This window comes from Leptosomus discolor, chromosome 1 (assembly GCF_034619465.1).
Source record: "Leptosomus discolor isolate bLepDis1 chromosome 1, bLepDis1.hap2, whole genome shotgun sequence".
NCBI classification, from domain to species: Eukaryota; Metazoa; Chordata; class Aves; order Leptosomiformes; family Leptosomidae; genus Leptosomus; species Leptosomus discolor.
In genome coordinates, this window is record NC_141391.1 from 95,691,943 (window position 1) to 95,717,291 (window position 25,349).

General features: G+C 36.9%; 1 protein-coding gene across 5 annotated transcripts in view; it reads right to left on the reverse strand.

Annotated features, from left to right (window-relative positions):
- CASK (calcium/calmodulin dependent serine protein kinase) overlaps positions 1-25,349 on the reverse strand; it is a 222,445-nt gene that overhangs the window by 45,459 nt on the left and 151,637 nt on the right. For all 5 annotated transcript variants that reach the window (XM_086472286.1, XM_086472077.1, XM_086472347.1 and 2 more), the window contains one exon: positions 17,073-17,194. In XM_086472286.1, coding sequence (XP_086328412.1) covers positions 17,073-17,194 — 122 coding nt within the window. The remainder of the gene's footprint in view (positions 1-17,072; positions 17,195-25,349) is intronic.

The following is a 25,349-nucleotide window of genomic DNA, read 5'->3' on the forward strand; positions in this document are numbered from 1 at the left end:
GCTATGTTATCGTGATCCAAAACAACTGGCAGTTTACAGAAACAATTTTTTCTTGCTATCATGGGAGAGTTATCTTCTGAGACTAGGAAGGAGACAAAAAGGAAAGTAGGAAACAAAGTGCCTTTAAGAATGTTCAGAAAAAAAATCAAGGCAAAGTTCAGACTAAACAAGGGAGCATTTATTTTTCTGTAGTGCTTTCATGCTGAGGCATAGCACTTAAATTTCATCTTCCAGGACTGCTGCTTATAAAAAGTTGCTTCCAAGGCACTAAACCATTCAGAGGGACTCCAACAGTATTTAAAAGAAATACCTTCATATTTGCATTAAGGCTTAAAGCCTACATATTACCAAAGCCATGTGATCCATTCCTTGTTTCTGGAGGTAGAAGACAGCCTCAACTACAGAAAGGTTGTATTTTTGGTGGCTTCACTAGCATGAGCAGATCTCTTCCCGAGAATCTTCTTGGGTACTCTACCTCCAAAGCTCATTGCAGGAGAAGGCACTCATTCCAGGGTCTATTTGAAACACTATGCAAACAGCCTTCACTGCATTACATTTTTTACCACAAGTATAATGTGTTTTTCTCTGATGTTCCGTCCAGTCTTAAAGTAAGAGGCAAAACAACCCCACAACAAACCTGAAAAGAAACTTCAATCTCTCCAACTTGAAATGCATTTTTAAATGGTAAATTCCTAATTAAAACCAGAGACATTTCATGAAGGCATACTGATTTAAGAAAAAAAGTAAAACACTTTTTCATTTGTTTAACTGGGTTACCACGACTTTAACCTCTGCATGCAAGGAAAAAGAAAAGCGTATTTTCTGCCCAAGTAAAAAAATCATATATCTAAGAACAAAGAAGACCAATAATACTTACAAGTGGGGGCACTACCTTGGCAGGGAGAAGGAGGAGTCAGAAAGCATAAAGTCAGCTATGTATGAGTTTCTCCCAGGGAAGACTACAGCCTAATGCCATACCATAATGAGAATATCAGTTAAGACTGTTACCTGTATTTTTCGTGTGTCCACAACAGATCACTGTTCAGTTCTACATTCAAAATACAGTAAGGATGCCAAGAAGCAGAAAGAGCTTAGAAAAAGCTTTCCAAAAAAGATCAATCATCTCTCCCCCTCTTATTTTTTAAAATGGTTAAAGACGACAGAGGCTTGATAATATAAGGGAAGTCAATTTAAATGACAAAACTGTCACATGATCCAGGTAAAAGGAAGTAGTCAGGATAAATTCAGAGTAGAATTGAAGCACAAATATCAACACTGCAGGTAATTAAGGGTGTAACTGATTTACTGTCTTGGGACTTTTTAACAAATCAGAAACACATTTTTGAAATGGTATACTCTAACCTAAGTTAGTGCATGGAGATTTTAGCATATAAAGGGACTAGGCTATATAATTAAAATTGCTTCTTCTTGCCCCATATTCCATAAACAACATATTAAGCTTTAAAATTTCAGTGTAAATAATTTATTTTGTAATTTGTTGGAAAATGGTATCTGTATCAATAAAACTGGTGTTTTATGAATTATCCTAAAGGGAGCAGTAGTGAAAGATTTATTTTTGTATGTGAAGTCATCAATGGTCAAAGAAAATTTCCACATGAGAAAATCCAAATGACATAAAGAAAAATGTAGTTTATCATTTCCTGTACAGTATTTTTTTAGGCACACTGTAGATGTTCAGTCAGTTGTTACCATCTCTGTGCTCCAAATTACTTCTAAAACAGGAGCTGCCTGTGGCCTTCATCATGTCAAGGGTTTTTCGTCTTTTTATAAATGGGCCACAAATTCTTAGGTTTTAATTATGGTTCTTGAAATGATGGTAAATGCTGTCTTGACTTATAACTGGTTTTAATCCCTTTTTAACAACAAAACAGCTGTACTTATTACTGACATTTGATGTTAGCAACAGAAAAGTCTCCTGGTGGAGACAACGAGTGTTGTTACCAAACTGTCTCAGTGTCTGTCTTTACATCTCACCTGGAAACAATCTTGTTCAGGCCACAAAATCTCTCTCTGGTATAATGCATTATATCACTGAATTGTTCTGGAGAGTAGTGGTACAAATTACAATACACAAGCCAAATGCCATTATTACACACTGAACACAGTAAAATGACCAGACTCTTTCAAAATTTATAAATACATACACAGCAATAGCCCATGAACCATTCATTTTATCCAGGTTCATATGTCATTATGGATTTCTAATGCATCCTTAGGAGAAATTAAAATAATATTATATACAAGATTATATCAGAAGTACTGTTTATGTAGTCAAAGCAGAAATAAGAACACACAACCAAGATATGTATCTTTAAAAACATACGAAGTAATAATAAGTAAACCCAGAAACAAAGGAAGTATTAGTACCTCTTAGTACTTGCTTTAGATTTTAACTTTTTCAATATACCATTTCAACAATGCTTCCACACAATTTTTTTGGCCGTTAAAAAAAAAAAGTCTGGTTCTAAATTGTCTCTTGTTTGGTATGTACTCACATAAACAGACAGCTGAATCTAGGATATTATTCTGTGCATCTCATTTCCAATTTTAGTAATTGTGTGTTCAGTCTGGACAGAATTTTTTAGCATTAGGTTATTAGTCTATTTCAAAACCCACATTAACTCTAGCAATAACTGGACTTTACTGGTTACAGAAGATGGTTAGAAGCTTTCACCAGAACATAGCAGAAGGTGGTAAGAGGAGTAAAGCTTACACTATGCATTAATGCACCACAACTGATGAAGCAGTCCTACCTTCTTTGCAATCTTTGCAAAAGGACTGTTTCACAATACTTTTCAAATATTTTTGCACTTAAAACAATAGCTATAGCAGAAGTGATTTAGAAGAAGGAATTTACAGCTCCATAATTCGTCTCTGAAAGCATCTGAATTTAGAGGTTTCACTTAGACACCTTAAGAACGTTTTTTCCCTTGGATGTACAAATCCAACACACCTTTACACAAATGTTTTACAAAATGTTTATGAAAACTCTGAAGGAAACCCATTTGCTCACATCATAGATTAAAGTAAACATTAATGACAATTACAGCGAGGGTTTATATACTCCTGTGGTACAGAACACACTACTAACTGCAGTTAGCTATACAATTTTAATCACAGAAAATCAGCCTGTTTACAATGCTGCTGCCTTTCAGCAGCCCTGCAATTCTAAGTCTTTCAGAGACCATACCAAAGGTGGTTTCCTGTGGGACAGAATGAACTGGTTTACTCGTCACTGTCCTCAACAGAACGCTTTTCTATGTAATACCAACAGACTTTCACCAGAGTAAAACCTGTATGTGCCCTAATGACGGACTTCTTTTTGCTGGGACACTCTACTTTCAAGCAAATAACTCTGCTCTCTCACCGCAGTAGCCTTACCTTCAACAATTTCACTCAGCAATGAGCATAAACATAATAATGAAAAAAAAAATTGTTGTAAAATGCCACAGCAATTGTAACCTTTGGAGTTTCCAGACTTTTGAATACTTTGCATTTCAGTCTCACTCCTTAGCACCAGTTCTTCTGCATTTGCTACACAGAAAATCAAGAGCTTGCTCTAGAAAAGCTTAACAATAACAACCGATATATCAACAAAGCTTGAAATAACAAACATAAATTGACATTATAGCTAATTAACAGAATAGTTCTTTGAATTTCGCATGCTAGAACACAAATGCTATGAAGAGAATACCCACAACAAGTCAAGTAGTGCCACTATCAGTTGACCAGCTTTCGTAGGAGTTGAGATTTCTTGTCTTCTGCCTGTATAAAGGGAACTCGTTTCTTCTGATATTTAAAAGCAGACAGCCGAAAGCCTAATCCACTATCAGGCAGGCAGACAAAACAACAAACTCTTCTCTTCTGAGTAGTTTTTCAGATGTGCAGAAATTCCTTTTTAACCATTTCCTGTAAGAGGAGTCAGAATATTGTCCGAACACAACCCCCACTCAATGTCACACTGAAAAATTTAGATACATCACAACTAGCAGAAATTTAGCCTCTCTGGTCTAATCTTGAATGTAATCAAAGTTATATCACACAGTGAAATCAGCAAGTATTTTACCTATCCAAAATCTGGAAGTGTCTGTGATGCAAATGAGAAACTTCTGTTAAAACAAGAGCTACTGAACTGTTAGAGCATAAACTCCTGTGACCTTTCAACACAAACACACATTTTCTAAGGATTCAGTTATAATTCAGACAGACAGATACTGGGTGGCCAACCTCAAATATCAAGTCCCTGAATTGAAACATCTAAAAATAATCATTAAAACATGTGCTTATATATTTAACTTTTGCTTTCTGAACAATATAACCATATGCAACACAGTGATATTAGAGGACTGTTTTTCATCACCTTTTAGGCTTTTGTACCATCCAAAAATTTTTGGGTGGAGGTGCTGCCCCTTGCACAGCAACATTTATTAACAAATGGACTTGTTGCTTTGTTACCTTTCACAGCTCCCTATCGTGGCACTCCATTTACCCTAGAGGTTTCATGTCCCCCAAGTCTGAAAGAAATCCATGACCTACTGAACGAAATAATACTCACAAGCAGTAGTATCAAAGTGCTACAATTAAAGAACCAATTAGATAATTGATAGACTACTTCATTCTTTCTTCTGCCAGTTCTGTTTCACATCTCCTTTTCCATGCAAAGTGTTATACCCTTCCCATGGGTGCCTGTTTCCTTGGGATTTTATGCCCTCAAGGAAAAACACCCTGAAGGTAACAATTCCTACTGGAAAACACACCGAATAACAAGGTCAGCAGGGACTTTATCTTCAACTTTGTTTAAGAACAGTTTGTTCTTTTCAACTCTCTGTTTTTCACTGTTAAGGACTGTGTCTGAAGCTCACTGTTACCATTCTAGCATCAGTGACCTAACATTAATTTCCCAGCACAACTCTACAGCATATGTCACAGTCCTGTCCCTTATGAAAGTCTGAGGCATATTTAAGACTCTACTTTGTGACCTCTAGAGCATCACAGGTTAACAGCTCTCCACAGCTTCAAAATTGTTTTCTGTGTGATAACAATTATTGTAGAACAGGAGTATCACCAACCTTTGCATTCAAGTTCCTTACACAGTGAAATGCTGTGCAATTAAACAGCTAACAATCCTTCAACAGAAGGTTTCAGAAAGTAGTTTATCAGCTAAAATGAAGATTCCCTGACACAGTATCCACAGAACAAGACAATCTGAAGCAGTACATGAATTCTGTCTAAACAGACAACTGTTTGCTTCTGTCATGCCACAGCTACCATCACTGCAGCCTGTTACTTTTCAGGCACCCAGACTTTCAGTAACCCTGACAGAGGTTATGCTAATTTGCAATACTCAATTTCTTTCTACGTATTCACATTCATGGAACACACAAATTATCTTTTATGTAAAAAAACCTCTTATAGTAAACCCCAACTTTCACTTTAATTACGATTACTTATGTGATAGAACTGAAACACACATATTCTTCTAGTTTTTAGAGGAACTTATATCTGCAAAATGTAGGCCAACTGCAATTTGCTTTCAAAAGTCATCTGTATTCTTACATATTCATAATGTGCTACTTGTAGAATAAAGTTACACTTGCTGCTACCTGTGTCAGAAATTAACATAAAACCAGATTTTTTTAAATCAAGAACTTTACTTTTGGGGGGAAGAAGAGAGGAGTGGAAACCCAACCAAACTGGGCAAAACCTTTTTCGCTGTGTACTCCCAGTGCACACGAATGGCAAACAATTGTCTTTTAGAGAGTGAGAACAACAAATTTCATTGTACTGCATACACAAAACCTGAAATTCTGACCATGCAAAACTGACACACCAATGACGCTAAAATGACTGGAAAATGTTTAATACACGTTAGCAGGTTGTTAATGACCACATTTCTGATGCACGCAGAGGATACTACACGTTTCTTAGTGGTCCATGCCTTACTACTGGAGAAAGAGGAAATATATTAACCGATACACTTCAAGAACTGCTAGAATAAAACTCCTTGACCCTTCAGTGTGCTATACATGACAACAAACACTGTCTGTCGGAATAGCATCTTAGTGAAGCACAAACAATCAAGGTTCATTCTACTGAGGATCGTTAATTAAATAAAAATTAACGACAGACTGTGACATACGGTATCTGTTTCATTAAGGTGGAACCCTGAAATGATCTCAGGCTTCCTTTCAGCGGGAAAACACATCCCCCCAAACCCTAAGAAGTGCACTGCCAAAGGACTGTGTATGCATTGCCTTCGTAGTAATCCAAGGGGTAAAAAGCAACCAAGAAATAAATCGTCCTCATTGCCTTCACAGGGTCTGTCTATTGGTAGCAATTTGGTTACAGGACAGTTGGAAGGAAAGCATACAGCCCTTTGCCAGTGTTGGCAATAGGCAAAGATGGAACGTGGCATTACATACCACTCAGTATTTTATCATCTAAATCTTGCATTGCCATATTTTGTGCTTGGAAAGACCAGGGGACTAGAAGGTTAAGGTACAGAACACTGAAAAGGTTTTCCATTCTGTCATGTAGCTAAATGTTGGGATACCTGTTGTATCTATCTTTTGATCAAAACTTAAAAAAGTGAAAATGTATCCAAGTTTAAATTCTCTCAATAGGTTACAATCCTGTAGTGCAACTACAGGCAGTCACGAACTGTGGGGAAATCACACAAAGTTAATTCTGAAACTATGATTACAGAAATCTGTGTAGCTCCATACACTAAATCCATTGTGCTTATGTATGTGGGTGTGACCAGTTTTTAACTGTTGTTCTTATAGTGCTAGTTTGGACAAGCAGCAATTTTAGCTTTTAAAATAATAAAGGAAATATTTCTACTTATGTGTTATTATACGGCACATTGCTTTTCACAGTCTTTATAGAACATTAAATATTTTTACAGTTTGTTTTAAATCAATCTTTGATCTAATTTTATTTTTTTAACTGATATATCTAAAAGCAGATTCAAAGACACATTTATGCTTGTACTGGTCCAGAACACATGGTTAAGTGTCAAGATATTCAGTAATACCCAATTTGTACATTCTATTTCTTTGCAAGGGGCTAACTTTTTACCTTCAGCACACATAAGCTATGAACAAATTTTAGCTCTATTGTAGAATGTATTCCTTTTTAGCAGAAACTACCATGTGCTACGCACTTACTCTGTAAATTCAAAGACTTCACACTTCAGAGATAAAAAAGCTGAGGAAAGGACTATATTCTTACAACATAAACTGCAGGGAGTGTGTGCGTTTTCTGTCTGTAACCATCCTCTTAAATTATGCCTCTTGATTTGCTTTATATTTAACGAATATGAACCAAGAGGTTAGGTTTTGTTTTTTTTTTTTGATTGTGTCACAGAAGTACTGATAATAAACAGTTATGCTACTCCTCAGAATCACAAAAGACATAATTTCCTTCTATTTAATTTCAGATGCTCCTAAATGCCTCATTCATGTATAATGAATCCAGACTTCAGTATCTGACAGGATTGTATTTCACTATAAATTAGGATTCTAACCCATAATTTGTCACATATTTTTAGAAAAACCCGTATTAATACTTATCATAAAAATTTTACTGACTGCAGAAGCTGCAGTTCTCAACAAGTGATAGCAGATGTTAAAAGATATGCCAGACAGTACATGTACATAGCTTGCCAAAGAGGAAGAGGATGCAATTTTGCAAAATTCTAGATCATATGTGATACATGTAAGTAAATGTATATTCTCTCAAATTGGAAAGTGTGGTAAGAAAAGCCTGGGATTGAATGATCTTCAATAAATATATGCTACACTTTAAAATCATAGTGACAAAGCAAAAATTATTTACATTGAAGTAGACTGACCAGGATGCTTACCTGCGTTCTCAAGGGAGGCGAGAACTCTTCAATTTCTGCTGCCATGAGCTGACTGAAGATATTCCAGGTACCCTTTAGGCCTCCACTATACACTACAAGACACCTTCAGTACGCCATCTAATCTTTTTCTATTTCAGGACCTCTCTGCCACAAATCCTTCCAGCTATTTGTTTGAGGGGTCTCAACTCCATTCCTGTATCTCTGCTCACATTGCAAAAGTTTTAACTTCTTTTGGAAAGATGAAAGAAGTAAAACTGAGATGAGATAAAGGTACTGCTTTGCACATAGCAGTACCAAGAAAACTAGCACAGTAGTCAGAAAATCAACATAATGAAATTCAATGGTCTCAATAAAAACCCCCCACTCTCATTCTGGAACGTACCAGTAGTACTGTTGTGAAAGATATGGGCTTAGGTCATTATTTCACAAGGTACTTTAACATATTTGTAATTTTAAGGACACAAAAATCCCGCTATTTCAGTAACATAGTCACTTAATTTTTTTTTTTCCTGCATCAAATATCTATTTGAAACTGATCTTAACAAAACCAAGGCAAATCACCTTTTAAAGATGACACCAAGCAGCTGAGCAGACAAAAGTAAGCACAAAAGACACTGAGGTGCTGGAGTGAGTCCAAAGAAAAGCAACGCAGCTGGTGAAGAGTCTAGAGCACAAGTTCTATGAAGAGCAGCTGAGGGAACTGGGGTTGTTTAGCCTGGAGAAGAGGAGGCTGAGGTGAGACCTTATCACTCTCTACAACCATCTGAGAGGAGGTTGTAGTGAGGTGGGGGTTGGTGACCCAAGTGACAAGTGATAGGACAAGAGGAAATGGCTTCAAGTTGCACCAGAGGAGGTTTAGATCGGACATCAGGAAAAACTTCTTCACTGCAAGGGCTGTCAAGGATTGGAAGAGGCTGCCCAGGGATGTGGTGGAGTCACCGTCCCTGGAGCTATTTAAAAGATGTGTAGCTGTGGCGGTTAGGGGCATGGTTTAGTGGCGGACTTGGCAGTGTTAGGTTTATGGTTCAACTCAATGATCTTAAAGGTCTTTTCCAACCTAAATGACTCTGATTTTCTAAGCACCAGGGAACACTAATCCCTCAACACAGGAAGGGCTATAAAAAGAGCTATCTTATATGGGGAACACCTTGATACACCCCACAGAATAACCTTTGTCCCCATCTTGCCCTCTCCATTTCCAATATGGGCTAATAACCTATAGCAGGAACTCTAGACTTAGGTTAAGACTACATAGGCTTCATTCTCAGTTCTGTCAGCTGAATTAACTCTTCAGAATTAGAACACCACCTTGAAGAAAAGGATGCTAATGACCATGAACCTCATTCCAGGGGGATATAGAATCCATATAAAACTAGTTAAATCCACAATGATTACAGACGGTTGGCAAAGAACACAGCTTCTCACCTGCTTTGTGACATTCAGCATATCTTGCACGAGAAGGTGCTAACATTGGAGTTAGAACCATTTTTGTTTCTCCCTATCCATGTAAATTTTTTTATTAACGATGCACCGAGAATAAAAATATACTGCAATTAGCTCATTAGTACAAAGACCAGTCAACATGTACCAGCCAAATACTTGTATAACTGGAAGTAGGAGGCAGTGAGGCCTGACTGACTTCAGAGAGAGAAGCACAGCTTACTGGGCTGTTACTATACTGCCTTTGGGTATTGTAATGTAAACTAAGCATAGACTGAAATATCATTCTGAAGAAAGCTCCCAGCACCAACAAAAATTGATGTTATTCAATATTTGTGGTCTGTATCCCAGGCGCTGTAGCATTTCTTTATTTTTGTCATTTCTTAGAGTAAGTCCCAAGCTGGAGAAATAATAAATCAGAGAAACTGAAGTTTTACAATGAAAAAACCCTCAAACAGGTAGGCCTTATGGTTAAAACAGAACTGAAACTAACTTGACTTACACTGAACATGAAGTGAAGAAAAAGTAGAAAGTCAAATACGAAAAAGATCCTCTCTACCTCAAAACAGTATCAGTGAAGTTAATTAAATGTTCTACAAGTGCCAGGAATATAATTCTAGTGTTCTTTGACAGATCAGGGTTCAGTAACATAAAAATACACTGTAATCAAGGGAATTTTTAATTCCACATACCAAAAAAAGTCTACAGATTTATGCTTTTGGAAGAAGATATGTTGGTGCACACAGACACACAGACTTGCACACTCACAATGACACACCACTGACATAGGGATGATGACATTAGGCCAAGGGAAATGGGCTAAATAGTACAATTCTCATTTAAAGTTCATACTTTATTAAGTTGAATTTCACTTGATGATTCACCACATCAGTACTATGCTTATAAATACTCAGAAATGACAAAAGATTAGTTAGAAAGAAAACAGGTTAAGTGCAACAAAGCAACTATCACCATGTCATGCAATCTGACCCAGAATTTTGCAGTGTTGGAAAGTGGTGGATACATAAATTTCTCAAAAATTAATCTTAATCAATATAAAAGTTACTGTTAGCTCTTATTAGTATTTGTGTTTAAGAGACCTAGTCATGTATCAGTATTCCATAAGATTTTATAAAAACATAGAATAAAACCAGTTTCTGCTCAGAAGACTAAATAGAAGACAAATTCTCCATATAAATTTGTAAGACAGAGAAACAGGAAGAACAAGAAACCTACGAGATGATGCTGACCAGGACCATGATCTACATATCCCAGGAATACAGAAAATGAAATGCAAAGATATGAAGGAAGCTGAAAACTGAAGGTATTTTAGAGAACGATTATGAAATAATGCAGAGGAAATTCTAGAATAGCCTCTGCTTTTAGTGTTCTTTCAGATATGGCCTTCCAGAGAAGTTACCTTTTAGTTCTCTAAAGCATACTGCACTGGTGATGATGATCCAGCCCACCTGCTGAAGGAATTCTTCAAATAGTTCTCCCTAAGCCTTGGTCATTGTTCCTGCTACACTACTTGGAGTTTCTTTCACAGTGAGAGAGACAGTCCCTCCCACTCCCTGGGGCTGAGCATGCTGCCTCTGCTGGACTGGGATAAAAGCCAGATTTGATTCCCCAAATAGCAAGGTGCTTTCCTGCCAACATAGTTTCTTTTTCTTTTTTTGATTCAGCAAATATTTTCCATTTGCTTTTGTCTTACAAACATATCAATTAAAGGATAATTAAAAATAGGAAAACAAGGTGTTTTAAAAACGAGAAAGGATTATTTCACATAAGCATAACACGCTCCGAGGAAGTTTAGCAAGACATCTAGCACACATACACTTTCTGATCTCTTTTTCCGGAAGAAATGCATTCATGTCTCACCAAAACATGTTCCACTTATTAGTTTTAACACAATCAGTATTCAAGAGGATAAGAACCAATATTGATCCAAAAAACTTGAACCACACTATGTGATTCACATAGAAATCCACTTTTATTCAAATCAAAACATAGAAAAAATAGATAACTCATGAAAATACTTAAGCTTTTTATACACAGCTGCTGGTTTTATTTTCTTTTCTGTATCATATGACAGATATTCCAGTCTATCTGTGATTGAAAAGAAAGGAAGAAACGAAAGCGACCTGAAAACAGAAATACAAATGTCCCTTGCTTTGTTTTTTTTTTTCCAAAGTATACAATAGAATTGTTAAATTAATACACTTGGCTCGGAAAAGAGCAAATCAGGGATAAATCTGTGAAGAATTTAAAACATTTTCAAATAGAGAACTATAGTATCAGCTATGGCTGGACACTGCTGAATAACTGCTATGTTTACAAAAGACGTTCAAATTTACCGTGCCAACGTCCAACGTTGAGAGGGTAAACAGAACAAACCAAAACAAATCCAGTAGAAAGCTTTAGCCAACCATGTAAGACGCTAAACTGAGGTCCCAACAACATCCAATCTAGCAAAAGAGAAAATAAGTTTCCTTAAAAGTCTGGACTTCAGGACCAAATCTGGATGACTGAGTTCAAAAGAAATACTAAGAAAACTCTGAAGTATGCACAGATGCATGTTCCTTTGAAACATTACCATTAGCAGCAAAGGATAACAGGCATAAAAGCAAGATTCTCTTGAAAAATCACTGTGCCTTAAATATATGCACTGTGAATATAAATCAAACTCTAAAGGGAAGAAGGGGCTACACATATAGATATGATACATGTAGCTAGTCCAAAATTTATTTAATCTCAATCAATTAAAATGGTACATGTGTAATGTGTTATGCCAGTAAAAGGTAAAACAAACTTTCTTAAAACTTCACAAGGCTTCTATCACAGATATACTTGCAGAAATAACAACACTTACCTTAACGATTCCATCTATGAAAATAATGTAACAAACTTCTTAAATTAACAGCCAAAAGACAGCCTAGAGAACTATCTGACGCAGGACAGACAGATGCAGACAAAGCCAGTAGCGCAGAGAGGCCCCAGTTACACAAAAGCTGATATTGTTCTCCTGCTGAGCGAAAATCTCACTTGTAAATCGAACGACATCTGCATTCAGAATCACCCACAGAAAGTGTCCCTGGAGAGGTGACCAAACTACTTGAGTCAACAGGAGAATGATTTCTCTTGTCTCCTTCAGTGTAGGCAGTTGCATAAAGTAGCAGTTTTCTGGTTTTACTATTTATCAAACCTTGCTTCCTTTGATGCACTGATAGAGATGAAACATAATGTGTAAAGATCTTCCCCATTAGGCACAGCCCTAAAGCCCAGTATACTTTTCAAAACAAATAAAGTAAAATCTTTTGTCATGATACAGAAAACAGCCAAGCACCAATGCCTCCAAAATTAGTAACCTCTTCACATTTATTTCCAACTTCTTTATCAGTACTGCTGACACAAGACAGTAATGCCTCCCAGGATCTCTTTCATTAAAGTCAATAAAAAAATCTTAATTCAAGCATTTGATAAGGCTTCTAAAAATCTGTCAGTGGTAATAAAAAGCTATTTCACTACTTGAATTTAACTCTGTTTTTCCATAAAGTTATTTATATCCTTTACTTAACTTTATGATGTTCAACTTTATTACATTCTTTATGATCTAAATTGGGTACCAGAATGAAACAATCTATAAAGCTTTACATAGGCATAAACCCAGACAGCTCCAAATCACACACAGGAACATTCTACAGCATTCACCAAAATTTTGATCATCACATTTCTAACAGAAGAGAGAGAAACAAAAAATCTGTTCAACTCAGAGTTACCTTTTTACTTTACAAGACAGGTCAATTATTAAACGATTTTTTTTAGGTAGTGGTTGTTTCTAGAAAGCCCTTTTCTTTACTCTCCTCAGTAAACAAAATTAAGTTTTTAATAATGAATTGTGTAGCTTTTGTACAGGAAAAAACCACTCAACACAATAGAGGGATTCTGTAAAATTATGAAAAAAAAATCACACAATGAAACTATTCAATAAGGCCACATCAGGATATACTGGTGTATTGCAGGATTTGGCCCAGAGGGAGTATAAATTACTTTGTAAGTAGTTGACACATTTTTCCCCCTTGTTTTTAACAGCTTTGGCTCCCAAGTAAAGTGGAAGAGGGTCTTAAGATAGCTATCTAAACAGATATACTTAAATCAACTAAAAACAACTGATGGCATGATAGGAAGCCTGCCTTCTATGGTCTTCAGAGGTGCCTGTCCTCATAACACCTAAGTTAATGAATTACTGAGAAGTAAGACTTCTGTTCTGTGACCTATATTACCTGAAAAAAACCCAACATGTGGGTAACTTGCACTCTTAACACTAATATTGTCTTTTTTTTTTTTTTTTTTGCTTTCAGAAGCAAAAGAAGGTATTTCAGAAGCAGGAATGATCTATTATCACGTGCCTAATCTAAAAATAAGGGTGACTCTTGAGAAAAAGTAGGAACACGAGAACAAATTTAACTGTGGAAAAAGGCCAAGGAAGAGGAACAGTAGTTTTAATGCAAAGTGACAGCCACAACTTCACAACAAATTAGAAAATTCCTACTTAGTGGAACCTAATGCTTTACAGGTGACTTGTTCTGGTGGCCTCATTAACCCTAAATACTCTGAGAGCAATAAACAGTTTCCCTGACAGAACTTCATCCAAGCACAACTGATGATTTTTTTCAGAGTTCTGAAAGAAACTGGAATAGTATCAATGCATAAACAGAAATCAATCTCCCACATTCAAGTCACTTAAATGCAAAAGCTACTCTTTCAAACAATACTGTCTGTAACTTGCTTTAGTCTTTCAAATACATATTTCACAACATTACAGTCTTTTAGAATTTTATTTTGTATTATTCTAATCAAAGTATCTTTGGGAAGATTCTATCATGTCCCTTCTGCATAGCATAACAAAACAAGAACTATTTTTGATGGTGTTTTGTTCTCACAAATTTGTTATTATAGCGTGCTTTTAAATGCATCCCTTTCTGTCTAAAAGAACTACCATGACTTTTAAATAAAAGAATGGCAAAATGAGTTAATTCACTGCATTTTTTTCTGTTTAAAAGGCTACAGCAGTCCATTACAGAACAAACAGATCATTAGTGAAGTACTGTGAACCAGACTGGTACTGTAAAGAACTGAAAAAAGTAAAAGCATTGCAGAAGTGTGAGTTAATGTCCTGTAGACCTGTCATACAGCAAAATGCTTAAACTAAGGCCATCTGGTTTACCAAAGCCCAAGAAGTTATATGACAACATAATAATGGTTAATAAATAGCTAAAACCTTTCTGCATGAGTGATGCAAGTGTTTTGGTTCTTATTGTTACACTCATTCACTTCCTGTCCAGATTTTTATTTCTCATTCATATTATCTGATCACCTTTCTATAGTGCAGCATGCCATACAAAAACCCAGAGCAATTTAAGCATCTGGAACACAAACTAGATGAATTTAGACTGGGAAAAAGAGATTCATATTTTAATGCAAATTGCAAGATGAGTTGCTGGACACACAATTCAGGAAAGTCATGAGCTCCTAATCCCTCCTTCCTGCATGCTTCATATAATTTTATCTAACGACTGTTTAATGTAAAATGCATAAACAGGTATCAAGAACAAAGATTAGAACTGTAAAGTCTTGTGCCAGAGCAGTGCCCTCATCACTCAACAGCTAACTACCTCTGGTTCCTCGAGTCATACGTGTGGCTACATTGTGGGGAAGCTTTACCAGGTAGCTTATGTTCCCATATAGGCCAGTTCAGAACCCCGCAGCAGGGTCCTCTTCCAGAAGGAAAGATGTGTGGATTTGAATCTTTAAACTTGAAGGATGCACAGAATGCAGGTGGACCACTATTCACCAATCACTAAACAAATTCTAAGTCATCTACTACATTTTAAAGACTTCGGACACCAAAGAAACTATGGCACCATTTATATTCAGATCATACCCCTGCAAAGCTGCATATAGGAACTAAAACATTCAAAATTTCTCAGAAACTCTTTAAAGTTTCTACAACCATAGTAATCTACCTGCAGGTCAGACAGCTGGAATGACTTCTAATTCCTGGGTAAAAAGCATAACCATCTTGTTAGATTTGTGATATTCACAGAGGTATCCAAGCCGTTAAATTTAAGACATAGTAATACAATACAATGGTCATCATCTATATGGTCACATGAGTATTTTGGTTTGATTCAGGAGTGTGTTTTTGAAACAAATCTTCTGATTATGTCCACGTACCATTCATTGGTTTTCATTGTACAGTGTAACCAGAGCATATTTACTCTCAAATAGAAGATGCTGTTCATCTATCAGTTGTTACAGGACTGCAGTATAGCTAGTATGAAGTACAGAACCTCAAAATGTATAGAATTGTCAAACAGGGCCCTCGGCATCAACTGCTTTGCTCTACAGATCTGCTACTGTTATGTTCTAGTATTTGCTAATGTGGACATATCCTATGCCTCTGGATTTGGTTCCATCGTGAGTTTTTTCTGTGTGGAATCTGTAGAGAAAAGAAAGTCCTCTGTCTTCAACATGAAGTACCCATATATCTGAGAAAAAAATTGGGGAAAGCTTTTTCTGCTCCTTTTTGACCTTTACTTTAGACCCCAATACTGTGTAGACACAGAAATCAATGACAGCATGATATGCTTTTGAATTTGTCCTTCATTGAGGGTCTTGGCACTCAATGTGAGGGACAGAGTGTTAAGACTGCAGTGATGCTGAAGGTACCTGTTTTTGCAGAGTTGAAGTTTAGCAAATACTTCTACATCAAAACTATATGTATGTTTTCCCAAATTCACACAATTTTGGAGAAAGTACAATGTATTTGCTTGTTAGGCCTGCTTGGTTAAAAGACTATTGGGAAACATAAACAGGATTTCTGCATGTGACAAGATAACAAGAAATTTTGAAAGGACAGGAAGACCTCAGGACACAGAAAGATAAGTAGCATGCAAGCATTTTTCTCTCAAACACCAGACTAGTTGCTTTTCAAAATTATTTTTGAAAAATAGAGTGCTTTAGTTTTCTAGGAGGAAAAAAAAATAAATCTATAAATCATCTGATATCACAGTCAATCTTTAAGTGTAGCCAGAGAACTACGCGTACAGACAGACAGTGAAGAAGTGAGAACTAGAGCCTCACTATGCCTACCAGGAGGCACTAACCTGTATCTTTCAGCTTTGTAATTTTTGCACGCTTTCTTGTGGAACACCCACTGCTGTCTTATGGAGTAATAGCCCTCATGAACCCCAGACTAATACAGATTTAAATGACTAAACCTGTTATATACTGTGTTCAAGTATAGGACACAAACAAGCATACCTAGATGTTTCACACAAAAAATGTTGTACTTGTAAGAATATCCATAGAACTGGTCTAAGATTATTACATCACTTAAAAATAATAAAAAACGAATGAATCGGCACAGATATAAAGTTACAATTCACATTTAAAACAAAAAATAAAATCTAGCCCTTATCAAAAGTAAAACATTATATTAAAGCAAAGCTATTAATTCAAACCAAGTCATTAACCACTTACATATTCTAAAATATTCTGTATGCATAGTTCTAAAATGTATTTTTGTGTAAAGTGTTAGTTGATTGTTGCATTTGACATCTAAATAAATTAATTTTGGTATGAAACAAAAAAAGAGAACATATTTGGGATAAACCAAACTATTATCCAATGAAAAACAGATACAGAAATGCATTCAAATTGTATATCACGGAAAACTTACATCTAGTAGCGTGTGAAGATGTTGATCCTGGAAAACACTGTGAAGAAAATCTAAGTCTTTTTCGCTGCAGTCTGTAAGTGCATGAATTTCTTCCAGGCTGTCTAGCACCTGTGAGACTGCTCCTATGGGGCAATAAACAGGAAAAAAAAAAAAGAAAGAATAAAAATCAATAAAGCAAAGACTCACGGTAAAATGAACTTTGGAAAAGGAAACTTTCACTTCATCTGGTACAACTGGAACAGGAACTTTAAAAAGCTGTTTTTTACAGGAAAACCCATTGAATAAACTTTACATATATCAACAGTGACCATATATAGTGTAACTATACATAACAAATGGTTTAACTGAAGAGAGGTTAAAACCTGTTTTTATCAAGCTTAGCTTTGTTTTACTTTAGCCTGATTTCCAAGGATGTCTTTCGAAGTTACTGGGATTATCTGCCCAACTGTCTGTCCTCACCATTCTCACCCCAACCTTTTCTTCATTTTTTTGAACTGCTGGCCAGTTTCACATACATATTCCAAATCAGCAAAAATTTGAAAGAACCAACGGTCTCACAGATTCTTTTAAAATCAGTGTCTGGATAGAGGAGGGAAGAGAGAGAAAGACCTGACTGCTGTGTCCTCTGGAGGAGAAAAAAAGGGTGCAACATGAGCTCCGGTTTTTGTTCTGTTTGTTCTGCTTGCCTGGTTATCTCAGACCCAGTTATAGCACTTGCTGCCTATTGACCAGTGGATTGTTTTGGGTCATAGGAAGATGGGGATGATTTTTATACAGCGTAAGGGTGAAAAGAAAAGTGAGGAATAAGGGGAAAAAATGGAGAAACAGGAGGCATTAACGGAAGGTGGAAGCCCATGAGGAGACTTGAACTCACAGCAGGGGAGGATACAGAAACACAACACAAATTCATACTGGTTCCTTGTGGAACAAACTGTTTTAAAAATCAGGTATCAGCGGTGGCTGCCGCTTTTGTGCATTACTAGAATGCTAACTTTGGCTTATCTAAACACCCACAGACCATATCTTCAGTTTTTCCACAGTGGTATAAGCACCTGGAAAGATGGCAGCATATCCAGTGTTAGTCTGAAAAAATGGTGGTGTCTGACAGTGAACTGCTGAATGTTTTTTCATAAATAAACTCTTAATCCTGGATACAGAATTCTACACATTCTGTATTTCACTAATTTCTCCCTATAAGTTTATTCTGTTTACTTATTCATTTGCCAGTGCCCTTTTGTCAAGATAGATAATATCAAAAGAATTATTATATTTCTTGAAATTCCATTCTCTACTGTATGAACAATTCTTATCAGCCAGCAGGTCGAGGGAGGTCATCCTCCCACTCTACTCTGCCCTGGTAAGGCCACACCTGGAATACTGTGTCCACTTCTGCACCCCCCAGATCAAGAAGGACAGGGAGCTACTGGAGAGAGTCCAGCTGAGGGCTACTAAGATGACGGGGGGACTGGAGCATCTCTCCTATGAGGAAAGGCTGAGAGACCTGGGGCTCTTTAGCCTGGAGAAGAGAAGGCTGAGAGGGGACCTTATCAATGCTTATAAATATCTAAAGGGTGGGTGTCACGAGGGTGGGGCCAGGCTCTTTTCAGTGGTGCCCAGTGACAGGACAAGGGGCAATGGGCACAAACTGGAGCACGGGAAGTTCTGCTTGAACATGAGGAGGAACTTCTTCACTCTGAGCACTGGGACAGGCTGCCCAGGGAGGCTGTGGAGCCTCCTTCCTTGGAGATACTCAAAACCCACCTGGATCCGTTCCTGTGTGACTTGCTCTAGGCTAACCTGCTTTGGCAGGGGAGTTGGACCAGATGATCTCCAGAGGTCACTTCCAACTCCTACTGTTCTGTGATTCTGTGATTCTCCAACTCAAACTCTTTTGTAATCTACTGCATTTTCAGAATGTAATAAAATCAAATAAAGCAACCCCCTCTTAACCACACAAGAAAACAAGTTAAATCCACTTATTTTTCTGAAAACCTTGAAAAACTGGAATAAACATAACAAAATACACAAAAACTACTATACAAGACTTGTGACCTCATGGTTTAGAAAGATAAGTAAGTTACAAGTCTAGAAAATCTTGCATCACACTTAGTACAAATCTCAATCTAGGATTCTCCTCATAGTTCCTTGTACACCAAGGAAACACAGTATTCTCCTGACTCACAACTCATGGTTCAGGAGCAATGAGACTTCTTAGTCCTCTCCCATTAAATGTGTCTGAGTACTCATTTCCAACCAATGTATTAATTTATGTTCCTTTAAAAAAAGTGGTGGTTGGTCAGCAAATAAAACTAATGCTTTGCCTTACTGTAGTTGCTGCACACAGGGTCAGGTGCACTGACAAAGAGAAAAACCTGCTGTGTCTTTGATAATGAATAAGTATGCTCAGCTGAAAGGAACCGTCCATATTCCTCTGCCTGCACCACAGCTTCCACACTGGGAGACACAGCAGAAAACCTGAGAAAATAGAGGGACTGGGAATCTGCTGGCAAGACCATGGGAAGACCACAGCTAAGCCTCAAAGGAAAGGAAGAAAAGCATTACCTAGGGACCTAAAATGGACTGCACTGAGTTTCTTTCAACATTTTCAGTATGTCAGTTAAAGGTTGATGAACTTAGAGATTTTCAAGCCTGAAGGAAAGTCCTTGACTTTCCAGGATGCAGTTGGCAGAAGGAAGTTTGTTAGAATCCTCTTTTATGTCTATTCTTGCCATCTCAGTTTAAATTAATTATTTTATTTTCTAGCAAAACTTTGTTTTCTGGGTTCAAAGCCCTTTCTGTGTATTTGGGGTGTTTAAGGAAAACTCAAGAGAAGATTCACTTCAGAGGTCTGGATATCTTAAGAGTCTCTAACACTGCCCAGTTGCTCAGAACCACTAAAACTTGAGCCCAAACCAGAAACAATGAGAAGTATGTTCAAAGATGTCTGCAATGCTGTATTACTGTGAAACACTGAATACTCTGGACCACCACATTATTTATCTGACAGTATTATTTACTTTGGGAATTTTATTTTATGGAGTACTTTGAGGTCTTTCAAATAGAATTAAAAGTTACTATTTTTTAATATTTGCATCTCAACAACCTTCTGAATATCTGGGAATTCCAAAACATTAAGCTTTGTTCATTGGGTCTTTTTTCTCCTGACCGTTGGTCACATTGAATAGATGGCTGTAAAAAGAAAGTTTCCAATAATATCCTTAACAAGTTTGATGAGAAGTTCTGACAGTGACTTTGCTAATCCCTCAAAATCACACTTTACCTTATGTTTTTTTTTTACCTTCAATCTTATGTGGTATCTACTACCATGTCTTTCATGCACTTACAAATACCATGCATCTGCATGAGAAAATGGCATAGTAGCAATATACTGACAACATGTTACTGCTTAAAAAAGTGACAGAAAATTCTACAGGCATTTTTGTGAACACCTAAAGTCTCTCTGTAACAGACATCTGGGTAAAAGCCTAAGAGTACCTTTCAGAAGAGTTTTAAATTCAGATAACAGATGCTACATAAAACAAAATTAACCAACCTTTACAGCACACCTGTGCCTAAAAAGATTCACATTCTATCATACTTAATCTAAATTTCTGACCTTTGTGGAAAGTATAAAAGCACTTAATATTTATAATTAAAGCTTGTATCCTCTAGAAATAGGATTTAATCTCTATTCAACATTGCAAATGCACCCATTTTAGCCTTAGCATAGATGATAAAGGAAGGACTTAAGTGAGGAGTTACAGACACACAATCTAAAAGCTCAGATTTCTCATGGTCTGTAGCACTTACAGACAGAATGTATAAATACAATAATTAGAATGACACACAAATATTACAAAGCCAGGGAAAAAAAGGGAGTTGACTAACTTGACTGGTTTTGCTTGTTTGTTTTTAAAGACTTTCTAAAGTAAACCTTTTTAGAAACTGCGGCTTACTTCCACAAAACATTCAAGTAGCCCCAACTACTTAGGTGAGATGAATCTCATCACCCTGCACCTCAAGTTACTATAAAAATATATACACATATGATTGCATAGGAAAGGTTGTAATTCCAGTGATACAAGTAGAAGACTCTTTACACTAATAGTAACAGAATCTGTACCAAACACGGTTCTGTGAGAAGAGTGTGGTAACTGTGGATCCTACCGTAATTGCACATACGGTCTCAGTGTGCAAATGAGCAGTGATATTCTGGGCCATGCACACAACCTTGTCTTTCTTGTTTTCCCATAAGACTACCTAAGAAAGGATGGCTACAACTATTCACAGTTTCCTTGGGGCTGACAACACTGAAAAGTTGAAAACTATGGGCTCTCACTATATTAAAAAAAAAAAAAAGTCAGAATGCTTATGAGTGTCTTCTGCAGTCAGTACTAGTTCACGAAATGATTTAGTTAGTGGAATGACTTCTTTAGGATAATACCAAATTGCTTCTAAGAAGATGGAGATGAACTGAGCAGCTTTCTGCCCACTGAGGCAGACGTATTGTCAGTCAGGCATATTTGCTTTACAAAGCAATAACTTGGGATTATTTCTTCAGCCAGTGTGTAGTCAAAGTTATCACAGGTATTTCCTGCAGGTTCTGTTACCTCATTGATGGAGATGGTCATTCAGAAATAGTTCTCTCTTACAGCTGAATTCTATCTCTAGAGTCTCATACAGTGCCCTCAATACTGCCTGACATTGGTATGGACGCTGATTCATCAAGTTGCAAGGAGACAAAGCTTTTGCAAAATACGAGTGCTATTATAACATTTTGGCATCTAGCTGGAATCTAATCTGGCATCTAATCTGGAACAGGTGGTTTAGCTAGAGAAACTGAACTTTAAAGGTAGGTAGAAGTTGCTTACTTCTCCCCAGAAGAAGAGAGAAAAGAACAAAAGGGAATAAAAGAAATCTTTAAAATACTATTCCAAGAATTGCCTACATATTCTCCAATAGTAATATGTCCCCAAAAGTTTGCTTTTCTGAGGCTCAGCAAACAAGGCAGGTACAACTCACTTCTGCTCTTAAGCAGCGGGCAGTACAGAGAACTATGAGCTTCTCTTCGTGTGGCGGTGATTTGCGACAGTGTATGACTAAAAGACCGTTTAGGTAAGAAGAGCTGGATCTTGCTGCAAAACACAAAGACTACATTCTGGCTATAAACACATTCTGAGAGAGGGCAGAAGAATTCTTTGTTTTATTTTTTTAATATTGAAGATTACAAGTGCCCATTTAAGTCTTGGTCAGTCACTAACCCTCTTCCGAGCAATGAAGACTTGCTAGAAGAAGCCTGACCTTGTTTAAACACAAAACTATAAAACCGTGACCTTTTTGCAAGTCTCCTGCAATTAGTATTCCAGGAAATGAGTCTGCAGAAGACCTTATAACAACCATAATAATAATAGCACATTTTTATTAGAGAGACAGTGACAAAATCTAACCCCCTTAACTTTATATGGTTCTACATATCTAAGTTCCTGACACTAACCCCTCATTTTAATCCTGTTCATTCTTATAAACTACCTTAATTTGGATTGGATTTTCAACTATTCTTTATGTTGTATGAATAAGTAAATAACTATATCTTCAAGATTTTACAGTGGCTTTTAAATAACTAACCAAATCTTAGCTGTTATCTGCAATTTTTCTAAACATCACAATTCAGTCCTTATGCCAGTCAATCTACAACCAAGGCAAGCTGGTTTCTCCCAGCTTCGTCTCTTGGCTGTCTTCTTGTGTACAGCCACTGGAAATGAAATTAAAAAAACAATCCTGGCTCTCAAAGCACAGGCATTTCAGAAAGTAGGATTTACATTTCACTTTGTTTTTGAAGAGGTCTGAGGCTAGCACACACAGCAAGGACAGCAGAAAAACCATCAGAAATGGTTAGATTTGAGAGAGATCAAATATTAGAATCACTAAATGAAGTAACTGGATACAACAATCTCACAAAAACCAAGAATGGGCATTATAAACTGCAGTTAATTTCATAAAAAAAGAAATCATGAGTCTGATAGAGCACATCTGGTGAAGTGACAATGAGATAATTTTTATGAACTCTGTAATGTCAGATTCAAGTTTCATGGATTTTGTTTTTATTTTGCACATACGGCAAACAGCACAAAGACACTTTGATTCTGCTTTAAGACTCCAGCGACACTTACACCTTTAATTAACCTATTTAGTGATAACTGTATAAATCAGTGCTTCCAGTAGTTTTGTTTTGCTGGCATCTGATCACAATACCCTAAAAACACAAGGTATAAATGTTTAACACATTAGGTAATTAAGCACTATATCAAAACGCTGTGGAAATGATGGGGTTTCTGTCAGCTCAGGTTTTCAAATCACCATCACATACGCATTTAAAACTTATCACTTTAGCAAAACACGAAAGTCTAGGCTCAATATCAGCGTAATTATAAAATACTATGCCCACGGTATATAGAAGGCTGGATTTGCCTTAGCAGCAGCTGACAGGAGTTTAAAACTTGTAAGAACACCTCTGTTTCCTGTTGGTCCTGTAAAGAAAATACTAAACGTATGCTGTTTCCATTAAAGGCAAGAAAAGAATCTTTTACAGAGACGGGACCTTTCCACTGCTTGTGCTGATGTAAGTTCTTAGATTAAGAGAAAGCTGACTGAGTACCAGATGCTCTTTATCACTTTAAACCACATCTGCAAGAATCACTGGAGTTGAGATACCTCTACCCTCACACAGGAATTTGTTGCTCTTTGCTGTTCACTGTACTCCAGAGGAACTATCTCTGTAAGGACAGATGACGTGCCTATAATAACTTACAATAAGGTTGGAGATACATGCTTCACATATATATACAACAGTGTAATTAGAACAAAAGGCAAGTAAGGACTCCATCCTCCTCAAATTTCAGCTATATGGTATTTAATGACTTCTTCCTTCTTGGACAGAAACCAAACAGCCAAGTTTAGACACCCTCTAAATCTACAAATAAGCTCCTACATGCACACGTTTCTGTGAATGCTACTGGGAAGCAATTAAAACAGTAATAATATATATACAGACACACTCACTGTTTTTTTAAGATACATATCTATGTATCTATAAAAAAACCACCAGGAGTCTAGGGAGAGAACTAGAAAGATGGAGGTTTACAGAGACTACAGTGAAACTGCAGAAAGGCAGCAGTTGGTGTGATGGAAGGCTATTAGGATTTACAACTAAATTAAAGAAGGTAAGAATACCTATGGAATACGAGAAGGGAAAGAAAGGCATGTAAAAGTCAGAGAAAAAAAAACCCAAATGAAATAAATGCAGTGGGAAAAAAAAGGGAGAAAAAGACCAAAGAAAGAAAAAAGAAAAGGGAAAAAAAAGAGAAACCAAGAGATAAAGTGTTCCTAAACAGAAGCAGAAACACAGAAGAGAGTACTATATATGGAAATACAAAAAAGGAGGTGGTGAGGGGGAAGGGGGCGGATGGGGGCGGGGAGAAACTGATGCTTGATTTTGAAGATAGCCTTCCTTTTATTCCACATGCACAGGGCACTGTGTGTATGTATGTCTCCAGCCTTCTCCTGTCTCCATACCTGGGACATTTACACAAAGTTTGACAATTCCTTTTCCCAGTTCTCTCTCACTGTAAAACTAGCCATAAACATGACAGAAGGCAGCCTAGCGTGGTGGTAAAGAAATATGTAGCTAGAAGGTACTGTTTTTCAGACCAGACCTGTACCTTACAGGTAGCACGCTCACATGCAACGAACAAATATTTTAACAAATGAATGCCCTTCACTATCACTGCTCAGATACTTTCTTCCTCATTGCAAAAATATATGGAAACCATCTTCTGACCAGTACGAGGGCAGCACACTCTTACCAGTCAGTAAGATTACTGAAGAAAGTTTCTATGCGTAAACAAAAGCCAAAAATCAGTGGCAGAGGCTCTGTATGAGGTTTCTTTTTCCCCCAACAACTGTATAAAAATAATACTGTTGCAAAACTTCTATATAAAAACCCACCGAGTTCTCACTCTCTTATTACTAGACAGGCATTTTGAGATGGGGAAATAGGAGGACAAGGAACAACATTCCCCCTAGCCTCTAAGATAAAAAGAATGAACCAACCAACAACAACAAAATCCATGACTTTGATCAGAAATGGAGATGTGGACACACGTCCTTTTGCCCTGACCTAGGATGGAAGAACTGTTAGCTTACAAATCTTAAAATGCCGCACGAAACCCCCCACTTTTTATAGCTTGTATTTTGAGATGCTATATTTGTTGGTTTTGA